Here is a 14,119-nt window from a genome sequence, read left to right as displayed (position 1 = left end):
TGTTTGTAACTAGGGGTTGTCTGTAAGTTGGGTGTTCTTAAGTAGGGGACCGCCTGTAATGGGTTGCAGCACTGTGATAAAAAAAGTCATATTTTATTTCCACAGTAGTTGATGCGTTTAGAGCAAGTTGTGCTTTTAATCTTAGCTAGGTTTAAACTTAATCTTCGCTAAGTGTAAGCTTAATCTTTGTTAAGATTAACCGGTTAAGGACCGGGCCCTTTCCTGTTTTTTCATGTCCATTTTTCACTCCCCACCTTCAAAATTCTATAACTTTTTTATTTTTACACGTAAAGAGCTGTGTGATGGCTTGTTTTCTGCGTAACAAATTGCACTTCATAATGATGGTATTAAATATTCCATGCCATGTACTCGGAAGCGGGAAAAAAATTCCAAATGCAATGAAAATGGTGAAAAAACGCATTTGCGCCATTTTCTTGTGGGCTTGGATATTACGTCTTTCACTGAGCGCCCCAAATGACATGTCTACTTTATTCTTTGGGTCGGTACGATTAAGGGGATACCAAATTTGTATAGGTTTTATAATGTTTTCATACATTTACAAAAATTAAAACCTCCTGTACAAAAATAATTTTTTTAATTTTGCCAACTTCTGGCGCTAATAACTTTTTTATACTTTGGTGTACGGAGCAGTGGGTGGTGTCATTTTTTGCGAAATTTGATAATATTTTCAATGATATCATTTTTAGGACTGTACGACCTTTTGATCACTTTTTATACATTTTTTTAGATTTTTCAAAATGGCAAAAAAGTGCCATTTTCGACTTTGGGCGCTATTTTCCGTTACGGGGTTAAACGCAATGAAAAACCGTTATCATATTTTGATAGATCGGGCATTTTCGGACGCGTTGATACCTGATGTGTTTATGATTTTTACTGTTTATTTATATTTATGTCAGTTCTAGGGAAAGGGGGGTGATTTGAAATTTTAGGTTTTTTTATTATAATTTTTTTTTTTTAAACTTTTTTTTATTTTTATTTATACTATTTTTCAGACTCCCTAGGGTACTTTAACCCTAGGTTGTCTGATTGATCCTATCATATACTGCCATACTACAGTATGGCAGTATATGGGGATTTTCTTCCTCATTCATTACAATGTGCTATCAGCACATTGTAATGAAGGGGTTAAAACGAAATAGCCTCGGGTCTTCGGAAGACCCGAGGCTACCATGGAGACGGATCGCCGCCCCCCGATGACGTCACGGGGAGCGGCGATCCCAGGTAAGATGGCGGCGCCCATGCGCCGCTATCTGTTTGAGGCTGCCGGCAGCTTTGCCGGCAGCCCACGCTGCAAAAACACCCGCGATCGGTGCTAGCACCGATCGCGGATGTTACCGGTAAGCCTTTGCTGCAATATGCAGCAAAGACTTACCGGCTATGGAGAGGGCTCAGCCCGTGAGCCCTCTCCATGCAGCGCGACGCGACCGCCGCCGTGAATACACGGCGGGCGGTCGCGAACCGGTTAAGAGCACAACTTCCTCAAAATGCGTCAGCTAATCCATCCATACGTTTGTGGATTTTCAACTTTTAAATGTGGAAATAAAATGTTACGTTTTTATCGCAGTTGTGGAACTTATTTTTACTTTACTGGTTGAACTGCAACTGTGCGGACTGCTTCATTTCTGCTGCATAATGATTGCTATTTAGAACACACAAGGAATGTTTTTTCATGAGGAGCCGATGAGTTGTATTGTATTTAGTAAAATCCTGTGTTTTCTCAACAATCTTATATAGTGCCTTATAATAATGGAAAATCTGGCATAGCCTATCTGTCTAGTCATTATTTACACCTTATATAAGTTGGTGTAGTTTACAACAGAAAACTGTGCCAAAATTTTGGTGCATTCCCACTCATTTTCCTGTTAAGCCACTCCCCTTTTATGAGACCCTGCCCCATTGGTCTTTCTAGTCAGGAAAAAACATCTTGAACCATTGATAAATGTTAAGCAAGACATTTAAGACACTTGTAAATGGTATGGCAAATCTGCACCTTTGTGGAGAAATACAGTACATATGAATTGCAAATTATTATATTTTGTATGTATGGGTTTTTCTGTGGACTATTTGGGATACGTGGGGTTTACATGGTAAGATATATATATAAATCACAATAATAATAAAATTAATAACTTATTAATTTATTGAATTTTGATCATAATGAATTTTAATCCTTGCTTTCATATATTGATTTTTAGCATAGAGAAAATTGCTATTATATGCATATTCAAAATAGTGCTTGCTTACTGCAATGTAGCAGACCTATGCCTCTGTTACAGCCCAAGTAAATACCTATTGGATTGGATATAGGAATAGCAATATTTCATTATGTATTATATTAACCATAACATTAAATTAGTATCTAAACAGTAGTATCTACAGTATGTTATTGGTGAGTCGGTTAGTTTTTTATTACTTTGTACTCAAGCATCTCATGTGTCATATCCAGTAAAAGCTTTAGCTGGACTGAAATATTATTTTTTTATTTAAACAGTGTGTGTCCAGTCCTGTGCCCATAATGACTCCGAAGGATCCCATTGAAAGACAAATTGAGTTTATTCCCACCAAAGCTCCTTATGATCCTAGATGGATGCTGTCTGGGCGACCTCACCCATGTATGTTCTTATATTCATATAACATAATGTAAATACTTAATGCTTATTCTCTGTGTAGAGTTCAGTGAGTCCCTCTCAGTAAATGTCAGCCATCTCTGTGTGTCTTAAAGCGCATCTCCAATATTTTTTTTCCACATATTAATAGCTCTTGTGATGAAGGACAACTTTGCCTATTTCTTTAGCTATGTGCATTTCTTTTCTGTCCACTCAGTTTTGCCTGATCCTGCAGTGACTATCTCCCCTTTATGTACCGCTTAAGTTTTTGAGACTGTAGAGTATTTACAAAAAAAAAAAATAGACATATTGTAACTGCTGAAGAGGAGGGATGCTGTTCCCTGCTCTTGTTGGAGGAAAAGTCATGTGATGTTCTCTGTGTTTAGCTAATAAAAGAGCATTGTGTCTGTACAGATCTGTATAGGCAGATGTCTCGTGCAAAGAAAAGAGAGGTAGAAGGTCTCCCATGCATGACATTGGTCCCTCTATCCCTGTCTGTGTTTCTGCAGAGCCTTCTCTGTCTTTCTCTGCAATTCAAACTGTTAAAAAAAACCTCTGCAAAAAAAACCCCACCTTCTGATCTCTAGACACTACATATACAGTAGGAAGGCTGTAATGTGCTGGTGCTCACACAGCATAGACTACACTTAATGTAACTATTTCACTGCTGGTTTCTACAACTTATTACATGCTGCATGCTTCTGCATGTAATAAAAGCTGCCAGGGTAGTCACTATATTTCCCTGTATGTACACACTATTCAGTGTATTTTCTTTTAAGAACCTCACTGGATTTGCTGCTGCATTACTTAATGAGAGATATCACAGCATTATAGGACATGAGAGGCAGTTTATAACTGACACAGTTTTAGGGAAAAGACAGTTAGTCTCCCACAATTTCACTACTGCTGTGGAAGATTTCTGATGAATGGCTTAGAAGAAAAAAAGCCCAACCCTGGAAAGAAAAATATGAGCAACACAATATAGGTATTGTCCTGTTTGGAAAGGGGGATTACATATGGTCAAAATCATTATAAAATCAGTTAAAATCTAAATGAATCGTTGTTTTAGCTACTTGATATGAAGTTATGATGCTATGAAGTTATGATACTTATGATGAAGTTCTTGAATTTCTACATTTTTGTAGAAGTGTAATCTACAAAATGAAGTAGCTTTAACTGTATTGAACTGTATTGTAATATAATGCGTTTCGTGTGTACTATGGGTGTTGTAATTTTAGGATGGTAGTGACGTTCCCCACTGACTGCATCTGAAAAACACACAAGCTCCAAAAATGGTATTTATTTAAAATGAAAAATTACTTTGCTGCTAGCCTTTGGTTAAAGTTATTTAACCAAAGGCTAGCACCAAGTAATTTTCCATTTTAAATTACAGGCGGTCCCCTACTTAAGGACACCCGACTTACAGACAACCCATAGTTACAGACGGACCCCTCTGCCCACTGTGACCTCTGGTGAAGCTCTCTGGAAGCTTTACTATAGTCCCAGACTGCAATGATCAGCTGTAAGGTGTCTGTAATGAAGCTTTATTGATAATTCTTGGTCCAATTACACCAAAAATTTTGAAACTCCAATTGTCACTGGGGCAAAAGAAAAAAAATTGTCTAGAACTTCCATTATAAAATATACAGTTTCGACTTACATACAAATTCAACTTAAGAACAAACCTCCAGACCCTATCTTGTATGTAACCCGGGGACTGCCTGTAATGCCATTTTTGGAGCTTGCATGTTTTTCACCCTGCTTCTGAGATGTGCAAATGTCCTTCATTCTCATTCACCATTTTTTCAGAGTTTAAGAAACATAAAATAGGTTTGTGGTTAGCTCCGTTTGCTCTATTTGGCTAATATTTTTACATTCCCTCTGTGACTATTCATCCTCCTGTCGGAGATGTAAGCTCCAGCCAGGCTCCAAATCATGTGGCTTTCAGATTTTAATTTAGTGGAGGCGTGAAGAAAAGCAGATGATTCCTGGTGATAAGTTAAAGTAGATATCTGGTAGGTGAAAAGTTAAAGCCATTTATTAGAGAAGATAGGGCTATAAGATTCTTCAATGTGACGCGAGACACTGGGCCAGAATCTAAACCAGCCGCTCAGGCTCATGATTGGAAGATAGGTCTGAATGGATGCTCACACTGTACATTGGGGCCAAGAAGCCTGCAATGTAGAACATAGTAATTACAAGGCTTTTTTCTCCATGATAAAACACTCTTGCCTGCCACTTTAAGTCAAGAAAGGTTATAGCACTTGGAGACATTGTTTTAATTGGTTTTGGGCTTATGATTTCAGAGGTTGGGGTTCAAATGAATCTGTTTTCTGCTGTGACTGCTTGTAGTGCTTTAGATTTTTAGAGTGTCCGATGTAAGGAGTACAATGGGAGGTAGCAAACATTAATCACCAGTAGTGCACTTTCCATAGAGTGAACATGCTGATTCAGGCATTTATGGAATACAGTGAAGATTATGTAGTCTTATTACGACCGGCTAACAGAAGTTTTTATTAATTGTTAATTAATGAAGTGTAGTACAGACTAATTTCCAAGGCAAAGTTCTATTTCATTTATTTTATTTGATACATTTGAGAAAACAAATTTTCTCTTAATAAAAACTTTATGTAAAAAGTTTAGTGTATATATTGGAATTCGTGTTTGTTAATATTCACTTATCAGGGGCGTAGCTTGAGAGGGTGCCGTCTCATTCGGGCACAAAATGTTTAGGAGGCCGATAAGGTGTCACTTTCCCTTATATGAGAAGGCTAGTAATATAAACTATTCATTAACTTTGGGGGTCTGGTACCAACTTTGCATTGGGGCCCATCAGCTTTAAGTTATGCCACTGCTACTTATATTGCATTATAAATGTCACTCCTACCCTAATGTAAAACTGATGCCCCCTTTTATGCTTTTATCCCTAGCAAGCCCTGCCAAACTAATGTAATATCCTACAATACATGTATATTGTGGTGTATTATAGAAGTTATCAAGCCTTAAGTACTTGGGTGAACCTTTTAAAAAAAATTTATATGAAAATTATTAATGTTTACACATACAGTTAAAAAAAGATAAAAATAAACACAAAAGACTAGGCCATTTTAAGACCAGGGACACACAGGGTAGGTTTGCTATTGGTTATGTGTACATGAATTATTTCTAACAATTCCACCTATATACTATGATTACCTGCTGTGGAAGCTCATATAGAGCCGTCCCTTACTGCTGCAAACCCAGACATAGCCAAGTACACAAGCATATATAGTAGAAATGTAAGCTACAGTAAATTGAAAATAGCCAGTTGGTGACAGATCACCTACTCCATATTGGCTATAATAAAATCACATGAACAAATCTGTTTAAAAACAACAGAATAGGTGGCACAACATTTTACATAATACCTTATCTCAGACTATCCAAGGAAACCACATCTATCATTTGGCACTAGCACTATAGGAAAATATTGAGGTAATTGAAATCCATTTCGCCCATTACACAATATTCCATGTGTGGTGTGACCAGGGATTTGTATAAGGGCAAAACTATGTCTTTCTCATGAGAATCTATTCCTCTCTTGATACTCCCATTATTTTATTTGCTTTAGCAGCAGCCCACTGGCTCTGGTCACTAAAATTAACCTCATACCGACATGTGACGTAATAGTACGTCACATGTCGGGTCCCGGTGCACGGAGAGGGCTCGCGGGCCGAGCTCTCTCCATAACCGGCAAGTATTTGCTGGATATTGCAGTAAAGGCTTACCGGTAACACCCGCGATCGGTGCCGGCTTGGGCTCCGCCATCTTTCATCGGGGAGCGGCGATCCATCGCCATGGTAGCTTCAGGTCTCACGAAGACCCGAAGCTACTTCGGGTTAACCCATTCATTACAATGTTGCTATCAGCACATTGTAATGTATGAGTAGTAAAATACACATATACTGCCACACTGTAGTATGGCAGTATATGATAGGATCATACAGACACCCTAGGGTTAAAGTACCCTAGGGAGTCTGAAAAATAGTATAAATAAAAATTTTAAAAAAAGTTAAAAAAAAAATAAAAATATAATAAAAAAACCTAAAAATTCAAATCACCCCGCTTTCCCTAGAACTGATATAAATATAAATAAACAGTAAAAATCATACACATTAGGTATCGCCGCGTCTGAAAATGCCCGATCTATCAAAATATGATAACAGTTTTACACTGCGTTTAACCCCGGAACGGAAAATCGCGCCCAAAGTCTAAAATGTCACTTTTTTGCCATTTAAAAAAAAAAAAAATTCTATAAAAAGTGATCAAAAGGTCGTACAGTCCTAAAAATGATAACATTGTAAACGTCATCAAAATCCACAAAAAAAACGCACCACCCACAGCTCCATACACCAAAAAAAGTTATTAGCGCCAGAAGATGGCAAAATCCCCCCAAAATTTTTGTACATTTGTTATCCCCATAATCGTACCGACCCAATGAATAAAGTCATTTGGGGCGCACAGTGAAATCCGCTTCCCAGTACAGGGCATGGAATATTAAATACCACCATTTTGAAGTGTAATTTGTTACGCAGAAAATAAGCCGTCACACAGCTCTGTACATGAAAAAAAATAAAAAAGTTACATATTTTTGAATGTGGGGAGTGAAAAATGAAAACGCAAAAATGAAAAAGGGCTGCGGCAGGAAGGGGTTAAGTATACCATCCACCAATACTCCCAAGTCCTTTTAAGCTCCAGTTTTATCAAGTAATTGACTGTTTAGAAGATAATTATACTTTTGTCTCCATGGCCCAAGTGCACAACTTTACATTTATCTACATTAAACCTCATCAACCATTTCTCTGCCCACTCCTCAAGCTTCCACAAATCCCTCTATAATGCTAAACTATTGACCTCAGTATTTATTACTTTACACAGCTTAGTATCATCTGCAAATGTTGAAACTTATTTGTGTAAACCCACTACAAGGTCATTAACCCCTTAACGCTCTGCGCCGTAGCTCTACGGCGCAGAGGTATAAGGGATGTGTGAAGAGGGCTCACGGGCTGAGTCCTCTTCATACAAAGGTGGGGGTTTTTGCATAATGCATAAAACCCCCACCGCTAATAACTGCGGTCGGTGCTAGCACCGATCGCGGCTATTAACCCCCCCGTTGCCGCCGGCAAAGTTGCCGGCGGCATTTAAAATACGGCGGCGTGCGGGCGGCGCCATCTTTTTTTCGATCGCCACGCCCCCGAACATCATCGGGGGGCGGCGATCGGTTGCCATGGTAGCCTCGTGTCTTCTTTTGACACGAAGCTATCTGGCAGCTGCAGATTCGTTACAATGAGCCAGTGGCTCATTGTAATGAATGTGCTGCAAAAATGACATATATTGCAATACAGAAGTATTGCAGTATATGGTAGCAGAGATCTGACCATCTAGAGTTAATTTACCCTAGATGGTCTAAAAGATAGTGAAAAAAAAAAGGAAAAAAAAAGTTTAAAAAATAAAAAAAATTAAAAAAATATTAAAAGTTCAAATCACCCCCCTTTCCCTAGAACGGATATAAAACATAATAAACAGTAAAAATCACAAACATATTAGGTATCGCCGCGTCCCAAAATGCCCGATCTATCAAAATATAAAAACGGTTACAGGCGGCGGTGACCTCCGAGGCGGGAAATGGCGCCCAAATGTCCGAAATGCGACTTTTACACCTTTTTACATAACATAAAAAATGAAATAAAAAATGATCAAAATGTCGCACAGACCTCAAAATGGTAGCAATGAAAACGTCGCCTCATTTCGCAAAAAATGACCCCTCACACATCTCCGTGTGAAAAAGTTATTAGCGTCAGAAGATGGCAAAATTTTTTTTTCTTTTTTGTACACATTCGTTTAATTTTTGAAAATGTATTAAAACACAATAAAACCTATATAAATTTGGTATCACCGCGATCGCACCAAACCAAAGAATAAAGTAGGCGTGTTATTTGGAGCGAAGAGTGAAAGTCGTAAAAACTGAGCCCACAAGATTGTGACGCACGTGCAGGTTTTTTTCAATTTTTCCACATTTGGAATTTTTTTTCAGCTTCGCAGTACACGGCATGTTAAAATAAATAACATTACGGGAAAGTAAAATTTGTTACGCACAAAATAAGCCCTCACACAGGTCTGTACACGGAAAAATGAAAAAGTTATGGATTTTTGAAGTTGGAGAGCGAGAAATGAGCCGAAAAACCCTCCGTCCTTAAGGGATTAATAAAAATATTAAAAAGAAGTGGCCCCAATACTGACCCCTGTGGCACTCTACTGGTAATGTCAACCCAATCTTAGAATGTGCCATTAATGACGACCCTCTGTTTTCTATCACTAAGCCATTTACTTACCCAAATACACAGATTTTCCCCTAGTCCCAGCAGTCTCATTTTATGTACCAACCTTTTATGCGGCACTGTGTCAAATGCCTTTGAAAAGTCCAGATATACAACATCCACAGCGTCCTCCAGATCCAGTCTGGAACTTACCTCCTCGTAGAAACCAATCAGATTAGTCTGAGAGGACCGATCTCTCATAAACCCATGCTGACGCTGGGTTATAAGGTTATGCACAGTGAGATACTCCAGGATAGCATCTCTAACAAACCCCTCAAATATTTTCTCCACCACAGAAGATAGACTCACAGGTCTGTAGTGAGTAAAAAGACTCATTTGGTCCTTTTGACCTCTGAGGCCTACTGTGGCACTCTAAGGGGCGAAACCCCCATCATCTTCCTTCAAAACATGCTTATTTCCACCTACGGCCGACACAGGTTCTCCTTTTGATTTGCGTTAGAGTGGGCTCATTGCATGCTCCCTAAACCACCTCCATCTGGTGCCTAGTCACGCACATTCATTGTCATTCTTTGACTCCCTAGGGAGAGAGGCAACTTGAAGGTAGCAAATATAGAAGTCATGATAATTTTGGACTTTTCCATCAATGCCCAGAAAAAGTGGGCTCACTATGCCAAAAGTTCTGTGGGAAGCTAATAATAATAAAATTCCTTTGTTTATACAGCTGCACAGAGCTTGCCAAATCAGACTCTGTCCTCGTAGGGCTCACAATCTAATCAACCAAGGAGAGAACGGAGAGAACATTCAAACTGTTTGCCGATGTTGAACTGGATGGGACTTGAACTTAGGACCCCAGCGCTGCAAAGCTTTAGAGCTAACCACTGAGCCAACATGCTGCTTAATATGATGAATGTTTTGCTCTACCCTGCTAGAATTCGTATAGTTGATGGAGACCAAGCTGGTTTCTTTGGGACCCCAGAAAAAGTCTGTTTTATTGGATACTAGGGGTAATTTCCCTTGTCCTTCCACTCTAAGAGACTGATCCTTCACTGGCTGTTGGAGCCGACATGTTGATGTGTTACCCTGGCCTTCTACAAATTTTTTATATCCTTTCTTGCTGTGATTGAGGAGTCTTCTCATCCCACTGCAGCCTACCATGCTCTCATATTGTTACTCAGTTTTGTTTTGATTGTCCTCCTTTGTAGGCATAGAATTGGTTAACCTCTATCATTCTGAATTTTAGTCCTGTCTTTGCTCATTTACAGGTTTGGGTAGATTCCAACATCTCCTACACTGGATGTTTGGCAGGGAGGTGGGGGGTGGCGTTGGTTATGTATGTATTCTTCTTGGTATCTACACTCCTCCACCCTTCAGGTGTGACCTCACCTACTCTTAATTTTATGTTAACACATATAGTAATCCCTCTAATTTGATTGGGAGATTTTAACACAGTCTGAGACAGATCCATGGATAGGAAAGTGATAGTCACTCGCCCCTTCCTCACCCACTGTTTTCCGTGGCCTTTCTGTGACTTAGGGCTGGAGGACATGCGCCAGCTCCACACTGATGTTAAAGCCTTCTCCTGTTTCTCCTTCTCCCATAACTCTATGTCCCATATTGAAATGTGCCCTGCTGAAAGTCTTATTCTTCCCCTGATTGGAGAAACCTTTCTCACTAAGTGTCTAACCATGCCTCATTGCGTATGATGCTTAGGCAGGGGATACAACATCGTTACCCTACTTGGAAACTTAATCCCTTTTTGCTAGCCATTTTTCCACCTCCTGAATATTTTTCCAAACAGTGGTCTTCCTTTTACTGCCCACATAAATAGGGCTGGTATGCCCTTAAGACCTTTTGTTAGGGGAATTTTTTCCCAAACCATATATGACCTTAAGAGAGTCCTTCAATCTAACGAGGCCACTGCAGGTCTAGCTATGCTACAGACTGCACTAGTCTATATTTGTGACCTTTCAGAGCAGCACTTACGTAGTTGGCGTGAAGTACAACTGACCTACTCGACCCTTATGACCCATAGTTAAAAGGATCTTGTTCTTCTCTAAGCAGAGCTACTTTAAGCATGGGACCAACGTGGAACATTACTTGCGCATTTGCCTAGGATTGACTCTGCCCCTGCAGTTGTGACAGAGGTTTGTGACCCGAAGGATGCTAATATTGTGCTCCACAATCCAAGGGAGGCTGCTGATGTCGTCTACAATTCCCTGTATTTCTATATCTACTCTGTAACACCTTGCAAAACTGTTGACTCTTTCGCTTCTTCCTCCCTCTGCTCCCTGTACCCTGCCAGAGTCTGAGGCTATTGTCGCTTTGTAAATTACTGATGACCTGCCGTGCGAATTCTAAACAGCATACTGATGTTTTGGCTCCCCTACTATGTAAACTACATGGAGCGGTGTTTGAAGCAGTTAAGCCTCATCCTATGGCTGGAACATGTATAGTAGTGATTCCCAAACTGGGAAAGGACTTCACTCTGTGAATCCTATAGGCCCATATTTGTGCTTCAGGTGGATGTTAAAATCCTGGCCAAGATGTTGGCACACAGTATCCACTCTGTTATCCTATTCATTTTTGGCCTGACCAAATAGGCTTTATGCCAAGAAAGTCCACTGTCTGTAATGTGCGCAAATTCTTTATTAACCTCCAGGCTGTCCATGATCATATTCGATCAAGAGTCTTGGTCTTTCTGTCACATTCTATAGCACTCCTCCAAGACTCTTACAGCCTAATAATTCCTTCCATTTGTTGTACCGCCAACTCTCCGCTTTCGATGCCCAATTTCCTTGGGGGAAATTGGCAGACAACCCCTTTCTTTTTCCTTTCCTTCACCTTGAGACTCCTGGAAAAACCCTTATCTCTAATTTTTATTGTGAGATACTATCTATCCTCATTAAGAGAACCTCATTAAGAGGTCTCACCCTGGAGGAGACCTAAAATAGTCTCCCCCAGTTGGGGAGATAGGATGTCTCAGGTTTATGTACTAAATCTGGCATACCTCACTACTGTTAGAGTTAGAAAATTCTCCCCTGGCTTCCCTGACCTATGCCCTAATTACCTTCCTACATCTACTGTGGTCCTGTCCTGTAATTAAAGGGGTTTTCCCAGGAAAGAAAATTCTCAGATCTCAATCTCCTAGTGATGCTCAATAAAGATAATATTAACCTCTTACTTTACGATTTTACTCACCTATCACTCCCTAGGCTGGTCAGTGTAAAATCCGAGAGTGTGGGCGGGGACTCTCTAAGTAGACACATTGAGGCTCATTTACTAAGTGTCTGAACGCTGCACTTTTGCCGGGTTTCCCCAATATTTCCGATTTGCACCGAATTGGCGCACGCGATCGGATTTTGGCGCATCGGCCCCTGCTTGCATGCGACAGAAATTGAGGGACAACTTGACGGATTCGGACAAACCGCGGAATTTAAAAAAGGTTTTGTGTCGCAAGATCATGCACTCACATGCACCAGGAAGAAGCAGGTGAACTCCGACGGATCTCAGCGCAGCAGCGACACATGCAGGAACTCGGACGCACGATGTTAGTGAATTGCGGTACAGGATCGCGACGGGATTGGGTAAGTAAATCTGCCCCATTATGATCCATCTAGTTCTGTTCTGTGAGTGACATTGTGGTTAGATTATCAGGGTACAAGGTTTATATACACTTTCAATTACCTGCTGAATGTTGTGCCAGTATGTGACAAGTAGAAAAACAAATGAGACAGATCAGAGATGATGAGATGCCTATTACACACTGTCAGCACTGCTACATATCTGACATCTCACATATATGTGCCTGCCTCCCCCTTTCCCCCAGATAGATTATCTGGCTGCAGCTTCTCTCTCCTCAGGATGTGCTGGTTTCTGGCAGGAAGTGAGTGTCTGTGAGCTCTGTCCTGAAATGCAGGGGGCGGGGCTATGGTGTAGGGAGCAGAGAGAAGGACCAAAATCTCAGCTGCACGGCTGTCAGACAGAAATCCAAGAAGACCATCCCCGACCCAAAATCAGAAGTTATTGGGTTGTGTATAGGGGCAACTGAAAATGTTTACACCAGGACTGATGGAGACAGGTTGGAATTATATCTGGGTTTCTGTATTTTTGTTAATAACAGTGAATTAGAGAATGTGAAATGCTATCTGGGGCAAATGGCTCAAATCCCTGTTTTCGGCAGTTCCTCAAATTCACTGCATGGCTGATAGTATACATTGATTTTTGTCATCTCTGTCAGGTGGCATATTTGTGTGTCTTGTTTGATTTCAATTTATTGTATGTATTTTTTATGCTCTGCTTTGGATTGTATTTACATACGGTTTGATTTGTACCTTTACTCCTACACTAGAGGAAGTCTATACCTGTGTTCTGGTTGGGGATGACTCTCTGTTTTTAATTGACCATGCAAATATATCCTGTGCTAGTTTTAATGGGTCCTGCAACACAGACCTGTATGTACTTTGCTCGATGTATACATTGGGTCACATTTACTAAGGGCTTTGCAACAGTTTTCTGTCGGACTGTGCACGTTCTTTGTAGTGGAAACTGCTTGCACAGGTATTTAAGAAGTGTCTGTACCACAAATGTGTCGCACGCGACCGTTTTGTGGTGCAGCTGCACTAAGCACCATGTGACACGCGTATCCTCCCCAGGTCTTGCATATACGGTAATATAATCTTACTGTGTTTATACCTTGTATGTTGGGCTGCAGTTCTCTCTACCTTACTCACACTCCTATCATATTGGGTTATGTGTATATTTATTGTCTACTGAGAGCTACTTGAGCTTATTGAGGTGCTTGCCCAGCTCAATACATTACCTTCACTCGGAGTTAACTTACTGCCATGACTTGGGGAGTTCTTTGACTGTATACCCAGATCGGGTTTTTTAATTGTTTTTAACCTGTGCCTGTTTCTTTAATAAAGATTTTTTGCTTATATACACATCTGCTTTTTTCTTCCATATTTCATATGCTGAGAGTCACCACTTTTTCACCAAATATCCTAATAATCTGATATCTGATTTTTCAAAACTCTAAATTCTGGTGCATGTTGCATATTTTTTTTGTCATACTAGTCTCGGAGTGTTTGACAGGTCCTAAATGTCCAAAATGGTATTAATGAAAACTACAGCTTGTCCAACAAAAAAATTACACCTCACGTAGTACAAGGAAGT

The 14,119-nt window shown here is 40.0% G+C and overlaps 1 protein-coding gene across 3 annotated transcripts in view; it reads left to right on the top strand.

Moving 5' to 3' along the window:
• Positions 1-14,119, top strand: part of ACACA (acetyl-CoA carboxylase alpha) — a 377,264-nt gene that overhangs the window by 253,844 nt on the left and 109,301 nt on the right. For all 3 annotated transcript variants that reach the window (XM_072137153.1, XM_072137152.1, XM_072137154.1), the window contains exon 46: positions 2,513-2,633. In XM_072137153.1, coding sequence (XP_071993254.1) covers positions 2,513-2,633 — 121 coding nt within the window. The remainder of the gene's footprint in view (positions 1-2,512; positions 2,634-14,119) is intronic.

This window comes from Engystomops pustulosus, chromosome 2, assembly GCF_040894005.1.
Source record: "Engystomops pustulosus chromosome 2, aEngPut4.maternal, whole genome shotgun sequence".
In the NCBI taxonomy this organism is placed as follows: Eukaryota; Metazoa; Chordata; class Amphibia; order Anura; family Leptodactylidae; genus Engystomops; species Engystomops pustulosus.
This window is presented reverse-complemented; position numbering and strand designations above follow the sequence as displayed.